The following is a 17,588-nucleotide window of genomic DNA, read 5'->3' as shown; positions in this document are numbered from 1 at the left end:
TCAATACTCTAAATGTGCATCTATTTTAATACTTTCGACACAGGTGTTATGGCATACAGCTGTCAGTTTGCCCACATGTCCATAGGATTTTGAGTGATTTTAATGAATTTTGGTACAGTAATAGTTAATTGAAGGGGAGTGTCAATTGTTTTACGATTTTTAATTTTGTGTAGAGTTATGGGACTTGATGAAATGAATATGAAGGGGCAGTGTTATGGATTAAATTTTTTAATGATTTCAGATTTAAATGAACCAATATCAGCTGAAAATAGATATGAGGTACAGATACTTTTAGTACCTGGTAGAGTTTGGCATAAAACATGCCTTAGTGGAGCTGTTTATCATTTTCTACACATTTTCAGATAAAAACAACCACTAACTTTTATCCTCAAAACAGGACTAGTAAAAAATAACAATAAGAACCACAAACATATGATACAGATGATCACAAGACAAAAGTAATAAAATCTTCAAGCTAAAGTATTCAATTGAATTCACTAAAAGAAAATCAACTATGAAAAGTAAACTAAAATCAGTAAGAACTCATAGAGATGATGAACAAAACTATTTATAATATTAGGGATTATCAAACACATCAATAATTAGACTTAAAAATTTAGAAATGAAAGTACACTTGAGAAACTACATGTAAAATATTGGTACATAAACTCTAATGGCAGTCATCCAGCCTATAAGTTGCATATATAGTTCATTAATGAGATTTTCCTGTAGAATGCCTACGATAGGGAGAAACTAGATCAAAACTTAGGAGAATTTTTTAACTAAATTTCAGATACTTCCATGGGATTTTAAAATATTCTCAGACTTGGGTATTCTTTAATTCTATGGGGCTAGGGGTGAGACGAAGACGAATACTGATCTACTGACAGTTTTATTCTACCCCCTAACAGTGGTGAATTGACCAGGAAAACTAGACGAATGTGCAGAGAGCATTGTGGAACAAGCATATGCGAAACCGCAAGATTCAAGTATCCACTACAACTTCTGTTGGAGATTTGCCTCTGCTATATTACTGTATGAAAATGTTTTACTATGATAAGCTATACCTTTTTTATTACTTCAGGCTACTGTTTGTTTTAACTATCCAATGTTGAGCAGAACTCACTGTTTGGCCATACCCGGAATCAGTAATAAAATTAACCAATAAATACCCCAGAATTGCTAACGACAAGAAATGGACTTAACTACAAAGAGGTTGGATAATGAACGAGGAGGTTACACTCAAAAGTAATTAGAATCGAAAAATTGAGTGGATGTTCTGTCAAATCACTGTAAGGAGGGGTGAGGTTCTTGTGGTCAATTTCAGTTTAAATGGGTCACGGTCACTCCCTGGAAAAATTGAAATGTTCCCCTATATTTAGAGTGTTTTATGGTGCTTCTGATATTAAGGCGGGGAAATGCGTGGACAATTACATGGGAACTACATGTCGAACAGGCATAATTCTAGTATTAGATGTGTTATTCTCGGGGGGGGGGGGTAATTTACTCATAAGGTAAGAGAGTAATCAATGGAACCAAGATTCTAGCGGAATTCAAAAAGAATGTAATTCGGGGATACAGACCAAATGCACACAACAAAGAAGATTGAAATAACCAAAATAACACATACAAAGTAACAAAAATAAATAAGCATTAAAAACTAGGAGCATGGAACAGGTGCTTCGGTAGGGAAAGCGTCCTCTGGTTTTCTTGAAACACCCGCCAAGTTGCTCATAAAAAGTCGTCCAGGGTAGACGAAAGAGGAAAGGAATGCTATGACATTGAACAAATCGGTTCTCGTGGTGCAGATAGATACACCGTAACGGTCTACGAGTTCATGATGACCATAGACACGTTGAGTAAATCTGTTCTCATGAATTACGGTTAATGGTGTATATGAAGAGGGCTTTAACTACTTGGCTGGATGTACATACCCCACCCAAGGCAGGTTCATATTTCGGGCTGACCCGGTGTACATCCCCATAAAATTGGGAGAAAAAAAACTTCTTTGCAAGAAACCTGTATTTTTCACAAATTCTACCCCCTGAAATATTCTTGACTCGCTTCACTCGGCCTTTAACTCTATTGACGCCCCCGAACCTGAACTCCTGAACCCACACCCTGTTTCCATTTCAATTTCCACGGTTTTTAAGTGGAGATAGACATACTATTTTAATCATCTTGCACATGTAAATATAAGAAAATTTGCAATGCATGATTAGAAGTGAAGCAAAAAGTATGGATTGGACGTACCAACATGCATACCAAATTTTATCAACCATGCATAGTGCCTTTGTTGTCATTTATACCATAAAAGTTGCTTTCTCGAAAGAGCAAGAGAATACAAAGAAAGCGATTTTCTTGGGGTAACATTTTACCATTATTTTATAAACTATTGAATATTTATAGAAATTTGTGTACGTTTTAAAAGAGTGTCAACCCAGTTTGTTCTTGGTTTGAGTTTGGGAGTGAAATCTGAGGTATTATAACCGCGTCGAAATTAAATATAATCAACGCTGACAATGTGTGTTAAAGACTTCCGGTAAAAAACAAACAAATCTGTTGGGGCAAGCTTAAAAAATCTATAATAGAAATTGTTCGATGGTATTACAGTACATTCATTGTTCATTATTTCGGCTTTAATTTCAAAATCCACTATATAGTAGTTTGTTCTTTCGTCCATTCGTTTGACAAAGGATATTTATACCATTCTTGTTCGCGTGTTCCTGTTAATATTCACAAATCAAAATAACTGTATTTACAAATAGGATAATTATTTGATCGGCTCATTTATGATCTTCTGTAATCCGTCATTTTCGACTGGGTGTTACATAATTTTCAACAATTGTCACATTTCGCGACTTAGTAGTAATGGGATTAGTATAATGTTTAATTTTGACACGAACAAAGGTGCCGCGGGCTTATTTTGCCTGGGGAGAGTAATTCTTCATAATCGGACAGATGTCTGCAAAAGACAACAGTGAATTTACGCGGGAATTTGGCATTCCTTTGTTTTACCATCAAAATCAATGTGGTTCTCATTCTCAATCCTCATGATCTATTTTTTGTGGCAACATTTCTAAAATCAGGCAATATTTTTTTTTATTATCTTGGAACTCTTTAAAGGTGAAAATGTCTTTTCTTCGTCGGGAAAAGTACGATCCAGGCACCACTAACATGATAAACTATTTTTAAAACATATTGATAATAAAAAGGTGGTAGAACTCACAAAACGTGACTAAAAATCCATTTCACTCCCCAGTTCCTTGTTTCCTTTTATTTATAGATTTTTAATGCTTCGGGTAAATACAATTTTTTTTTGTTTTCTCAGTTTTAGATTGTTTGTAGCAAGTTTTTTTTTGCAAGTATATGAAATAAATCATACTCGGATTACGTATGAACTTCAAAAACAAAAATCAAAATGGGAAATAAAGAGAAAATAATCACCTTTTTGAAATTTCAAAGGGCACTGGAACGGAAAGCAGTATAGAGAGATTCTGGGAAGAGATGGTTGCAATTTTGAACAAATTAAGTGATTTATTTAATGAAATTTTATCTAACTTCGTAAATGTTTGTTTCTATCGGTTGAAAAGCTTCCCGGCTGATGATTGAATGGTAAAGTACAAATAAAAACACGGAATGGACACTAAATTTATCACACAAAAACACTTATGCAAAGCAGAAATATGCCAGTCTTTGCTTTTATATTTTCCCACTGTATTCGATTTTTCTAGCTGTTATCCAAGGCTTTGTCACTTCCGGATAAGAAATTGCTGACAAGGCCTATTAAGGAAATTAAAAAAAAAAACGCTAACAAACTTTTTTTTTCTGTGTTACCTTCTTTTTAGTTTTGGAGATAAGAAAAATATGATGTAAAATAATTAAATGATATTTGAATAGAACCTTGGTGACCCCCATTTACTGGTATTTAGAGCTCATTGTGACTTATGGGTGAGCTAGCAAAAAGACTTGGATTAAGAAATCTGCTCTAAAATATCTCAGAGGACGTTTACCCTACCGATGCAACTGGTCCATCCTCCCAGTTTTTAGTGGAGACCGAGTTGCTCATTTACTGTTATTACTTTGTATGTATTATTTCAGTTACTTTATGTTCTTTGTTGTGTTTGTCTGAATGAGTGAATGAAAAACTGGCTTGGACGTCGCCCAGTCTCAAAAGACCCGAACCTGACAACAGACCGGACACACTGTTGTCTTGTGAGACTGTGGTGTCCCCAGATAGGAATCCTAGCACGCTCACGTCTGGTATGGATAGTTCCCCGACAATTCCAACAAAGAGTACGGTACCCAATCTCACGTCCATTCTGCAGACCGTCCATTCCAGTACACAAAATTCTGACTATTTCAACGTAATCAAACCATGTTCCATCACTTTAAATAATATATTTGACTACAACGATGACGAACCTCAAAAGTATTAAGGAAACATTTCAAGCCAATATAACAATAACATAAATGTGATGAATTTATTTGACAAAACTCCAAGTCGGATAAGGAGTCATGGCCATCGCCAGTATACATTACCTAAGATGCATGATGTCTCCATGATGGTCTTTTTAATTTCATACAAAAAACTCTTGGACTTCATCCTTTTCGAGCTAAACTCTATTATATACCGCTCACTCTACTACACCCCCTTTACAAAACAAGTCTCGACACTCCTGTTTCTGAACCTACTTCATCAATATACAGACTTCTTGTCATCATTTTGGATATTGGTTTCCAGAGACTCTTTAAACTAGTTTGTGTAAAATGTAATGATGATGATAAACGATCATTTCTTCAACTACCGTTTGTCAACAAAGATATAGATGCAATCAATTTGGCTATAACATCCTCCATCACAAAAACGTCACCAACAAAATTCCACATATTTCAAGGACAAATCAATACCGAATATTTCATATTCCTACACTTCACCTATTGCATCAAAATGGCTATTGCAGAACCTCGAAATTAAGGACTTTAAGGCTAAACCATCTGACTGTTCTTAAGCATCATCGAAAACGAATCTCTGCGTATGGTCCTGTGAACAATGCTCCATAAATTGGAGTTATAACTTTAAAGTTCTTATGAATGCCGTGGGGGACTGCGCAAGAAAATTGATGTAACGAGAACAAGAAGACATTGATTTTCTGTGAAAGTGGGTAAAGGCCGTGATGTCTTTAATTTTGAAACGTATAAAATTTAAATAAGGTCAATGAGTGTCAATGCTACATCCATTTTCAAAGACTCCGATGTAGCAAAAACATTTCTTACTTTTTTACTATACATGGCAAAAATGTTGTCGTACCTGCAGACAAAGCCCAAAACAACATTGCTTCTGTCTGCAAAACGTATTACTTCCAGTGTTTATTATCAGAGGTAGACGTAGAAAATGATAGCAGTGATAAGATCTATACTACCACTACACTCTCCAAAGAAGAGATAGCGGAAAGCCGTAAATCTATGCTATCCTCTTTTGGTCTTTCTACCAAAGGCGATGATTGTGATTTACCGTCTATGCACTGGATTCCTAAACTCCACAAGAATACACACAAACAACGTTACATAGCTGGATCTGCAAAGTATACCATCAAACTTCTTTCAAAACTTTTAACTTCTATACTATACAGATGTCAAAGAGGGTCTGTATTCCTGCCACAACACATTTTTCTCCTGCAGTGGTATTAATTCAACGTGGATCCTGAAAAATTCGGAAGATCTTCTGGAGACCCTCAATTCAAGATTATTGTCAGAATATAATAGCATAAAAACCTATGATTTTTCAACACTTTATACTTCTATTCCCCAAACTCAGTTAAAATTCCGACTTAAAAACATTATACATCGTTTTTTTTCTCCAAAAAAGATGGTACACCTAGATACAAATACATAGTTCTTGGTAGAGATTCCTCATACTTTGTAAACAATTCCAAATCATCTACCAAATACTAATATACAGAAGATGTTTTCAAAATGCGGAATTTTTTTATCGACAACATATTTGTCCAGTGTGGTGGACATGTTTTTCATCAAACGGTCGGCATTCCAATGGGTGGGAACAAATTGTGCTCCTCTACTTGCTGACCTATTCATTCACTCTTATAAGGCTAACTTTATAGCTGATCTGATCCGAAAGAAAGCACATCGTTTGGCTATATCCTTTAATCTCAGTATCCGCTATATAGGTGACATATTATTGTTAAACAATCCTAGTTTCGGAGATTTGATACATCGTTTCTACCCCAAAGAACTTGAGATAAAGGATACTACAGACACAGTGAAGTCGGCCTCATATCTTGACCTACACTTAGAGATCGCTGGTAAAGGAAAACTAATTACCAAACGTTACAACAAACATAATGACTTTTCATCTGTGACAACATCCATTCAGACATGCGTATGGAGTTTTCACAACTCACACGTTATGCCAGAGCTTGCCGTAATTACGCATACTTTTTATATTGCGTTAGACTACTTACAATTTCTGAAACAGGGTTATGTTGCTACAAGATTTAAGTCATCACTACAGAACTTTTATGATCGTTATCATGAACTCGTCGATCGTTACGGTGTATCCATCTGCACCATAAACACTGATTTGTTCAATGTGTCATAGTTTCCCCTTCTTCTTTCGTCTACCCCGGACTTGACTTTTTATAAGCAACTCGGCAGGTGTTTCTAGAAAAGCAGAGGACGTTTACCATACCGCTGCACCTGGTCCATGCTCCCAGTCTTTAGTGGAGTCCGAGTTGCTCATTTACTTTTGTTACTTTGTATGTATTATTTTAGTTACTTTATGTTCTTTGTTGCGTTTGTCTGTTTTCTCTACTTTTAGAGGAGTACTGAGCATAGTATAAACAACAATAAATAGCAAGTGGACATATCTGAGAACACACATAATAACTCAAATATGGAAACAAAATAATTTGATATTTTTTGTGATTAAAATAAAATCTTGGTCATAAGGGCTTGTGATGAAATACACAATTTTCCTGTCCACATTTAATCAACTACACACGCGTTTAAACCATGAAATGTGGGGTTAAATTTAGATCACTTTTTCAAAAAATTGAAAGATCAAGAGGTTGTGTCGAATAACTTTGGTCCGTTCTTTTAATGATGCTTAAACTTCCAGCAATATAAATTCTAAAAATATGATTGACCTTTTTTCCACGCCTTTCGTAGGTAAAGAAGTAGCAACTAATTTCAAACTTAAAAATCCCACACCACCAATCGCTATATCCATAAAATGTCTTTAACAGGGTCAACATTGATTACGAAGCATTCTCATAAATAAAGAGTTACCAAGTTAAGCTGGTGAAAAATCATCAATTCGTTTGGTTCTCACCATCTTCGCTAGCCAAGGGTACCGGCCCGTTGAAGGGAGAGAGACAGGAGTGGAACACTTGGCTAGCGAAGATGGGTTCTTACGTGTCAGACGATGAAAACTTGAACACACCTATGGACAGACGCCTCAAAGTGGCGATGGGTAAAATCATTTCTATAACAATGTCAAAATAGAATCTTAGAAATATGAGGTTTTTGACGGAGTTATCTGCCCTTGAAATGTTCATTTTCAGTGCATTCCAATGAAATTGTAACACAATGGTCCAGCATGATATGGAAAATCTTGTCTGTTTCCCTTGATTCTGGTGGTGCAAATAGTCAAATTACACAATCAAAATGATTGTTTTTTTCATACCATGTCTCACCTACTGCCTGATTCTTTCATGGCTGACACTTACAGCTTACAGACTCCTTAAGTAACTGTATAATACTACTTCATACACTTTACTCTACTTGAGGCAAGCAACAATTTTCACATTCTCAGAATAAGAGAAAAAAAAGGTAGATCATATCGATTGTAAACACGGAGCATCTTTTTCGATTATCTTGTGCATTCACGTAGAGAGGTTCATTTGTAATAAAAAAAAACAGTGTTTTATACGGCGTAATTGTTTTTCCTAAAGTTAGTTTAAAAGTGTAAAATAAAACTAATTCTGGTAAAGTTGCAAACATTTAAGTACCATTCTGTGTAAGAATCAGGTAATTGGAGGCACATCACAATCCACAAAATGGTCTCTTTTTTTTTGCCTCAAATATATTTAATACATCTAAAAAATAACAAAATCTATTTAGATTTTATCCTGAAGCATCTGTGACGTAGGTATTTTATGACTGTTTATATAGGGAACAAATATTAAGTTTGATCCACCTTGCACCAAAGAAAAAAATAATAAATTTCCATGCATATTAATATTTTCATATGCATATTTTGGGTTTGTTGAAACGCAACAAGCGGGTGTGTAACGTCCAAGATACAAACGTAGTTGTAAGCGCATTATCGACAACTTCTGAAGCATTTTGTTGACTAAGACGTAATGACAGTTGTCTTCGTGACGACGTCCCTTCATCAGTTGCATTTCGGGATATCGTCGTTTAGATAGATACACCGAAATTCAGCGAGTCGTTCTGCAAAGAACAGAAATAATGGGTACTTCGTGTACCAAATTTCGAAAACCTCGCGATACAGCGCGTAGAAGAAACTTCGCAAATTTCAAAGATTATTTGCTGACAAAACTTCGTATTCGTAGGCGGGAACAGAACCAACACGAGCCACGAGGGCCTAACAACGGCAGCCATCAGTCAGATGAAGAAACTGAAGTAAGACCATTTACTCCCGTATCAGATACAACAACTCCAGCTACAAGCGCAACTTCACTAATGAACAACCCAGCATCAAGAATTAACTCAATCGCAGTTTCTCCAGCCCCAGGATTGAACACTCCAAGCTACTCAGGCTCTACAGTAACCTTAACCCCAGCATCATCAGCAATATCTGGGTCCAGCACAAAAGAAGCCGATGAAATGCAAACAGAAGTAACAGAAGTTAGATCTATGGGCAGCTCTCTCAACAACGACCAGCAAGAGCTAGAACTCATTGACCTTGAGAATGAGGATAACCCTCAACAAGAGGTTAATCCTACATTCGATACCAGAGATAGAAGAATCCGCCCCACAGCTGCAACAGGGGAGCGCCCAATTGCCCCAATGCTGCCAGCATTTGTACGAGAACTGAACAAAGATGTTCAGCATCTTATTTCTGGCTCAAGGCCTAGAGCCGCATTCGGAGTCAGAACTCCTATGACAAGCGCCACCTTTCTTGATACCAGCGGGGAACAAAGAGATATGTTTCTTCCTGGCGAAGTAGTTCCTTCCGAAGAATACTTCACCAATAGAAGAAAGAGCCACCCACTATTTTCCCGTCCACAGCTCACAGTTCCTGGCTTAAGAACGAATGATCAAAAGGTTTTGGACGATTGGGTAAAAAGACAAAAGCTGGCAGAACATGCCAGTGATAGCGAACTTGACAGCGATTTCGAATAAAACTCATAGAAGTGGCTTCCTGGTGCTAAGCCGTGAACTATAACATGTAAGTATTTGTAATCAAAAGTTAGTTTCCTAAAAATCAGCGGTAGACGCTTAATTACGTAGAGAAAAATCGTCACTAAGTACATAGTATATGCGTGATTGAAAACATGCAATCATGATACTAATACCGGTACTCCAGTATTTTAATTTCGCCCCTATACTTACTTTGACCAGCTATAAAAGGAACAGGAGTAAGCCCTTGTAACAATATGGTGAATGGAGCATAGCTTCACCAAGGCTATTGGTTCAATTTTCATCGCTTTTGTGTGGCCTCTTGTGCTGTAGATGTTGGCTCGATTTGTGCGCTATAGATGAAATTCTAAAACCTTTTCAACAATCCATGATACTATTTGTAAATTATGACATTTTGCAAAATTTCGATGAAGAGGCCGGAAAGCAGATTTAAAATAATTTTTTTTTTTAAAGTTATTCAGCTCTACCGGTGATCGTATTGATCAGCATTAATCATGAGTAATCAATACCGAAGCTTAAAGAAGACGTAAGCTTAGTCTTGTAATTGCGTTACATGAATCAATATTCAGCCATGATTTGTAATATGACTATGCCATCAGCCATGTTTTCAAAACATAAACATTGACAGAATATCATGGCTTCCGAGGCGGGGACCGAATCCCGCCAAAATGAAGAGGCTGACGATCTGGGTCAACAAGAGGTCGACAGAAGCACGGGTGTATTGTCAAAACTCAGGGAAAGGTGGCATCAGGTTTTTAACTCGCTCAGAAACATGGAAATTCTTGAGCAGGACATTAATCAGTATAAACGTCCATTGTAAGTTCATATGCACCAAAGCAAAGGTTTAAGGTTATATTTTTGAGCATGTTAATTATCACTATTATGCGTTTTCCACATTCTAGTTCTCGCATTTAATGCATTTCCCCTTCTGTTGTGGTATGCAGCACCATCTGTTCACCTTCCATCAATTAAAGACGACCATTTCTTAATTTTAATCAAGTTGTTATTGCATGTACGAATAATTTATTGAACGGCTTGCACCCCCCTTTTATGTACATCTGCAAGTCTACTTTCCCAATCTGGTTGCCCCTATAATTGACACTAGCATTTAAGTATGCCCCATTTTTATGGTATGAAACAAAAAATTAGAGGGAAATGGCTACATGTGAAAAATACAGCATTTAAAAATAAAATATTCAGATTATGCAGCCTAGCTAAACATTAAATTAAGCCCCAAGCTGTCGAAGGGTATTTCTTTTTTATTCGATCTATCACAAGTCTTCAACATGTTGCCAGTTTCGATCAATTTTGTTGGCAAGAGAAATATTTGCTGGAGACCTCATTGGCTATGTTGCTGTGGATTTCGGCGAAAACTGGATTAAATCGGAATTTAATCAAGAAGAATGTCCAAGTCGATTCTAAATAAGGTCGGATTAGGTGTGGGGTAAGTCTGGCCGACATTCTTTCCCTTGGTTGTGGCTACTTTTAAATAATTGTCTTATCTGTTTCCGTTCATTAGAAGATTGGGTTTACAAGGGCGTGTATATAGCATTTGAAATTGTTCAATGCCAGGATGGTAGCCCTGACACTGCAGTCACCGGACAAGCCTGAATTTTGTTTTCATCTACCAGTATTAATCGTGACAAATAAAAAGACTAATTGCGTTACTTAACTACAAATCCAAAATTTAAAGCGATTCTACAGCGTGAGCATTTTAATCACGGTTTCATGTGGTTTACAAGTATCAAGAAATTGCATCGTTTGGCAAAAATCAAATCTGTTATAGTGTATCCTTGGTCTCATTTGGCATAAAGTCGACCTAAAATTTGCCGACCTTTTGTTTTTAAGTTTTTTTTTCTTATATTTGTATTTCTTTTCAGATTTTTATTTGCTACTATAGGGCTGATTTCAACAGTACATTTGATAGTGACATTACTCATTAACGCTTCCGGTTTTAAAACATCATCATTGATCAACACTGCCCACTTTGGTGATTCAGCAAAAGAGTGCCTTGAAAACGAAGACTGTCCTTTAAATTTAGTCTTTTCTGATCTCAGTGAAAAATTGCTATTATTAGAAATGGCGTTCAAAGAACAAGCTAATGCCAGGGAGAATATCGAGAGTGCGATACATAACCAATCGAGTGCGACCTCGTTTGCTACAGGTAGACTCTCCGATATTATAACCCAGATCCAAAATTTGACCTTAAACTATGAGCAAATGGACAAAAGAGTCAATGCATTATCAAGAAGATTGTTCTCCGATGGTAAGTATCGTATTTTACTGACATTTTCCAGGACCGGATACAGACACTTTGAAAGGGAGGGTGTGTCAGCCGAGGTTCCTCAGAATATAAGGGGGTACAAGGACATTATTTGCCAGTTTTTGTCAATTTTACCCATGAAAATAAATGACAAATTTTCCAATAAAAATCGGGGTGCCAACTCCCTGCACCCCCTCTGGATCTGCCACTGTTCTCTGTTAAAATCAGGCAGTAGGTGAAACGCAGTGGAAAAACATACACGTCTTTCAATGAAATCTTATTCATAATTATCTGACACGCAGAAATGGTATTCATTTCATTGTTAAGTGTCAGTAATTCGAGGTATAAATTATGTGAAATGCAACTGTAATTTCACCATCAAAGGGTGATAACTCACTTATCTGTAACTTTGAACGCGCTCTTTTGCATCCTTTGACACTTCTAAGACATACGAACTGTCAGTTCGTTTTCAATAGACCGTACAGAATGTACCCGCATTATCAAATTCGTGTGTTTTTTTCTGAGGATGATTTTTTTCCCAATTTTGCATGATTATTACATTTTCGAGCTCTTAATAGCACATAAAGCATTCTTACTGTAAGATTGGAATTTAAGAACTCTTGAATACCAAACACAAACAAATACAAGAACTTATATATCATGTAATATTTTCTAAAACGATTTCCATATTATCATGACAGCAAAAAATTATTATCAAAAACTGGTTTTAAAATTGAAAAATGTCTACTCTGTAAAAGGAAACAAGTCAACGTTCTTTGCTAATGTGCTTAACAGCAGAAATTATATACAGTTATCCGGTTCGTTCGGGATTTCATTTTCGACAAGATTGTTAGTGAGTTAGTCAATCTGGACGGTCAGGAATATTTTAGTTTAGATATCGCGTTTATAACTTTATCAACCATAAAGACTTGAAGGAAAATTTTCAGTATTAGTCATCTTCTCGTTCCCTCAACCTGTTACACTGTTAATATTTACATCAAGAATGCACCTTGTCGGCCAGCTATGAAACATAAATCGATTTTATACCTATGAAAAAGATCTATTGACATTCAAATTATCTTTTTATTCTTATTCGCTGTGTACAGTTTTTTTTCCATTTGCATTTTTTATATACGCGTGTCTTAAAATGCATTCTTTTCTTCGACAAAAAGATCGTGAGTGACTTAACAATAAAGGCAAAGGCAAAAATTACTTGGTAATAATTTGGGGGGGGGGGGTCCGAAAAGTTAGTTGGGACACGTTCTAAATATAAGAATCCGAAGAAAATACTGAGTGTTTGTGACATTATGGTAAATGTAGAACAAGATAGCAACACAAATGTCAACTTAAGATTCATGAAATGTGGGAGAAGACACGATTAAGGAAGACGAACGAGAATGAGAGAAAATTGCCCCTTCTCCTAAATGTCATTATAGTCAACATATTAACAGCATTGAGTTAAAGGAAACATTGCCGCATCTTCACATTTTCACATTCCCAAAACTCGTTGGTCCATGAGTGGTCATATCTATGATAGAAGGGTGCAAAACAAAGTTGAAGCAGCGTTGGGTTGTGGCCCGTACTTAAGAATTAAAACTGAAAGTCCCATTTATTTTTTTTTCTGTTTCCAGAAATAATCGGCTTCATCCTCTTTATCATCATACTTGTTGAATTCATCAGACAAATTCGTCCACATGTAGGACCGCTTATCGAAATAATTAAAAAGAAAATAGCAACGATAAAGGCAAAAAAATCTCACATGAATGGTGTCGTAGCTAATGGCATGGCGGTATCGGAAGACGAGAAGGAAGTAGAAAGACCTAAGGAGGAAACGGAAGTCATGGAGAAACGAGTTGAGAAAAAGGTGATGTTTCAGGTTTGTGTTCTGCTTTTGTCATTATTTTACGCAGCTGTTCGTCAAACCTTGTTGCTTTTTGTTTTTTAGTTAAGCTGTCCTTTTTTATTTGCTTTTGCAGACTTTAAATTTGTATGTTGTTACAGAATTATTATTATTATTATTATTATTTGCTTTTAATTTACCTGAAGCACTAAATGTTATGCTATTTACCCTAAAACAGCAAAATATTGGACTCTATATTTTGTTTAAGGATCATTAAGACTTGTACATACGTGCATACGACCTTAATGAGAAGCATCAATTATAATTCGTTTCATTTTGTGGAGAATTCATTCAGTGAATATAGATGTAGAATAATTTATATAATTTCCACATTTTTTTTCGTTAATTAATGCCTATACTTCATTAAAATATTTGCCTCTATCTTCTTCTGATCAAATTTGCTGAACAGTTGGTTTTTTTTTTCGTTTGCAGCAGACGAATTCTCCGAACGTATCGATGATTCCAAAGCTTTGGAATCTTAAAAACGAAGTCTGCATTGTACTTTTTAAGTACGAAAACATACCAGTTTATAACAACGTGGTGGCGGCCATGTTGAACCAGTTTTATGACGTCAAAGTGGCGGCAGTTTCGCATCCGTATTTGATGATCGAGACACAGAAGGACATCAACAATATTCCTCACGTGAAACTCTTCATAGTTATCGCAAACAGCCATGGTAACCATAGCAACGGAGGTCGTGACCTTCTGCATGTGTCTCTAAAGATTATGAAGCGGCTTGGTGGTATATATATCTTTATGTTATTTATTTGTTGAGAAGATCAGTCCATTTAAGAGTCTTGAAAAAATATTTGAAATAAACTTTAGGAAGCGATTAGCCCTTATGTTCATTGTTAGGACTTGAAGTGACAGTCCTAATATCTTTACAAATTTGATTTATTTTAGTTTCAAATATTTAAGACCGTGTATAGACGCATTAATAAAATGTATATTTCATTTCTTTTAACCATACCTCCATGCATTGCTTTACTATCGTGTGCTAGTATTGCTATTAACATTTGTACTATAATGATTTTCACCGCCTGTTTCTTTTCAGCAACTATTGTTGTAATAATAAGCAATGACGAGGGGTCTGTGAAGCTGCCATCTCATACCTTGTACAACACTAACTTACATCTTATCAACTCTATTGACATTATGCAAGAACTTGCCTACAATAATTGTGTATTTAGTGTCATGCATGAGATGTCTTCACATCACCAAGCCAGCCACTTACGGAAAACTATCAAAACTGTTCTTAATGCTAGACTGAATGCCCAGTGCCGCCACCTGTTGAAAAATGACTGATACACCAGACGACAGGTTTTAGAGTGAACGCATGCGTATATCTTGCTCAAGACTTGGTCGAAAGTTCTTGCAGTGCGAGAATTAACTCAATGCTCATGGATCCGGGTCCTCCCTAAATCCAAACAAGTCCTTTTCGAAGCAGCTGTTTCAGTTCAAGTCTAGACTGGGTACCTGCCACTTCGGCTTATCTCGTCATCTCAAAAGTCAACGAGACAGGGCCCCAGGCTAGTACCTGACAGCTCAGAATTTCTCTTAAATTATTTTCGTACCAGTAAAGTTCAGTTTTTATTTACGAGACTTGCGCAAGATAATCAGACTAGTTTGGAAGTCGGGGCAAAAAAAAGTTCTTACATATGCGTGAAAATGGATTTAATAATTTACTTTCGAAATTATTTATTGTAATTATTGAGTGTTTTCTTTTGATTTGTTTATTTATCGTTATGTATTTTTAATTGATATGTTGTTAGTTTGCTTTGCAAATTTAAATAGTATAATATATCCCGACTTCATGTACCATCAAATTTTATAGCATTATTACAACTGTCTTTTGCTTTGTTCATAATGCATTATGTTCCGGGGTGCTTTTACATATATTGCATGAACGAAATGGTATGAAAGAAAACTGTAATTTTTTTTTCTGTGATAGTTTAATTAAATACTTGTATTATGATACGTTTCTTTTCCTATACAGCACAATATTGTAAAATCGAAAGATTGGATGTTTGTTTGATGCACTGTGCTATCTGGTACCGGAAAATAATTTTCCGAGTTTGGCATTTGAAGGAAAGAAAAAAAAATCCTTTAATTAAAAAAGGTCGTCTTACATGGCATAAAGTGATTTTAAATTATTATGAAATTATTTGTAAGAGGATCTTATTTTCTGGCTAAAACGAATTTCCGGGTTATAGAATTTGTATTCGTTATTAATTCTGTTGATTTTGTTTTTGTTTGTTATTAATGTTGAATGAAAGTTGCATGAATTATCAGCTTAATTTAGAATGTATGCATATAATGTTGATATATGAGATGTTTATAAATTTATCCATGCCAAATAAAATATTTTTATACCAATGTCGTACTTATCTATGAAGCGTTTCTATTGAAAGTCTGTCCCCATATTGCTATTCGGGGCTACTTGGATATTAAAATTGTTCATATGCTGCACAAATCAACGTCAATTAAAAAAGTACTAAAAGGCAAACATAAGAAAGTTGTACTGAAGATAACCATGCTACAATTAAAAACTCGTACATGATTCATAGCAGAGTAAATGGGTCGAGATTCGTAGAAGCAGGGCGGATCGGGAAATTTAAACGAAAGGAGGCGGTGTGATACAGAAATTTATATAAAAACATATTTCCGCCAAGAAAAGTATAAGATACAGAATAAATCATGTAGATGAGAGCCCTGAGTACTATAAACTAAAAAATAAATCCAGATTCTAACAAATTAGCCAAAGCACTTGACACGCCCGCCCTTTTCATTGCATGTTTGGCTCGATACATTGGTACACAATGAAAATCAAAAAGAAACACGTCTATGATAACAAACTTTGAACCAGAGTTAGAATAAAATCATCTAGTACTTCTCGAGTTATCGAACAAAGTGTGGAAATAGGGATAGGCAGCGTTTTTATCTGTTTTGTCGGACATAGCAGTAATCTGGAATTATGAACAATGTGCATGCATGAACAAACAAAGATAGTAACAGTAAAAACATACGGCTTTCCGAGCGTCGATTCCAAACTCTAAAACGTGATCAACGTTCAAGACAACGTCACTATTTCTACAGAAGTACGGGAGTTGAGTAGGAACGTCGTGGCGTAAAACCAAATAAAATTTGTCTATATTTATTCGAAGAGTTTCAGCAACCCAACATTGGGCAAACACGCTGAATGAAATTATTCTCGTTTTGTCATTAGCCTATATGTTATCTTGTTTATGCAATAACAAATTGTGTGTGAAACAAAAATATGATGTCACACATTATCAGCTTCTGAATTTTGCAAACGAATTTTGAAATGATTTTGAATCGGGTCTTTTGATACATGACATACCTTGGCTATACCTGTTTTTTGTTTTTGTTTTTTTTTGGTTTTTTTTTAGAACGTAAACTTCGCTTCACTGCTGAAAGAAGCAGAGTGACAAAGACTTAACAGTTTTAACATTACAATTCGAAAATAGCTTCCTAATCAGCTTTGGGGTATGTGAAATACACATATATGTTTGCACTTTATCTATACTTGCATAGCTTGTTTATTGCACTAGCGTAGTACCCATTATGGTATTTGAAACTACTGATACAACAAATCGTATCACCTTTTTACAGGTACAGCAAACCGTATCACAGATTTGATTTTATCATGAGTATACATGTACATATCTTATAAATATAACTTGGATGCACCTAAGACTGTCAAACACCCCCTCAAAATAGTACGTGGAATGAGATACACGATTTTCGAGCATTCCATAACAAGTAGCATAAATTCGACTTTTCATGTTTGGAATCATTGATATTATGCGACAAAGAAAATTTGTTTGATGATTTTTACAGAAATTTGCAGTTTATAAGGTTCAAAAGCGAGGGCTATTTTTAACACTGAGATTTCATCTCTTGTATTACATATGGTAGATCTTCTCTGTACTGTATTTGTTTTCCAATATCGGTGTTTTTGGTTTGAGTAATTCGTTTTTGGATATTGAAATTCCT

At 35.6% G+C, this 17,588-nt stretch overlaps 1 protein-coding gene across 2 annotated transcripts; it reads left to right on the top strand.

Moving 5' to 3' along the window:
- The first annotated feature begins 10,688 nt into the window (after window positions 1-10,688).
- Window positions 10,689-15,947, top strand: LOC148613347 (uncharacterized). Of its 2 annotated transcripts, none has more exons than XM_088586758.1 (5): window positions 10,689-10,852; window positions 11,289-11,674; window positions 13,303-13,535; window positions 14,004-14,313; window positions 14,626-15,947. In XM_088586758.1, the coding sequence occupies exons 1-5, from the start codon at window positions 10,812-10,814 to the stop codon at window positions 14,874-14,876; spliced, it is 1,221 nt and encodes a 406-aa protein (XP_088442884.1). In that variant the 5' UTR covers window positions 10,689-10,811; the 3' UTR covers window positions 14,877-15,947. The 2 variants fall into 2 exon arrangements, with proteins under 2 accessions (XP_088442884.1, XP_088442883.1); XM_088586757.1 differs by having other exon boundaries at window positions 13,303-13,547.
- Window positions 15,948-17,588: the final 1,641 nt, after the last annotated feature.

This window comes from Perna viridis, chromosome 6 (genome assembly GCF_037379345.1).
Source record: "Perna viridis isolate PV_CMFRI_1.1 ecotype Kerala chromosome 6, ASM3737934v1, whole genome shotgun sequence".
NCBI lineage: Eukaryota > Metazoa > Mollusca > Bivalvia > Mytilida > Mytilidae > Perna > Perna viridis.
The sequence above is the reverse complement of the archived record's forward strand: the minus strand, read 5'-3'. Positions and strand labels throughout refer to the sequence as shown.

What these genes read in the sequence shown, in the direction of transcription:
- LOC148613347 (XM_088586757.1), top strand. Translation starts at nt 10,812, where the DNA reads ATGTCCAAGTCGATTCTAAATAAGGTCGGATTAGGTGTGGG. An exon ending in AAGGTCGGATTAGGTGTGGG is followed by an intron (nt 10,853 to 11,288) that starts GTAAGTCTGGCC and finishes ATTTCTTTTCAG; the next exon opens with ATTTTTATTTGCTACTATAG. An exon ending in AGAAAAAGGTGATGTTTCAG is followed by an intron (nt 13,548 to 14,003) that starts GTTTGTGTTCTG and finishes TTTCGTTTGCAG; the next exon opens with CAGACGAATTCTCCGAACGT.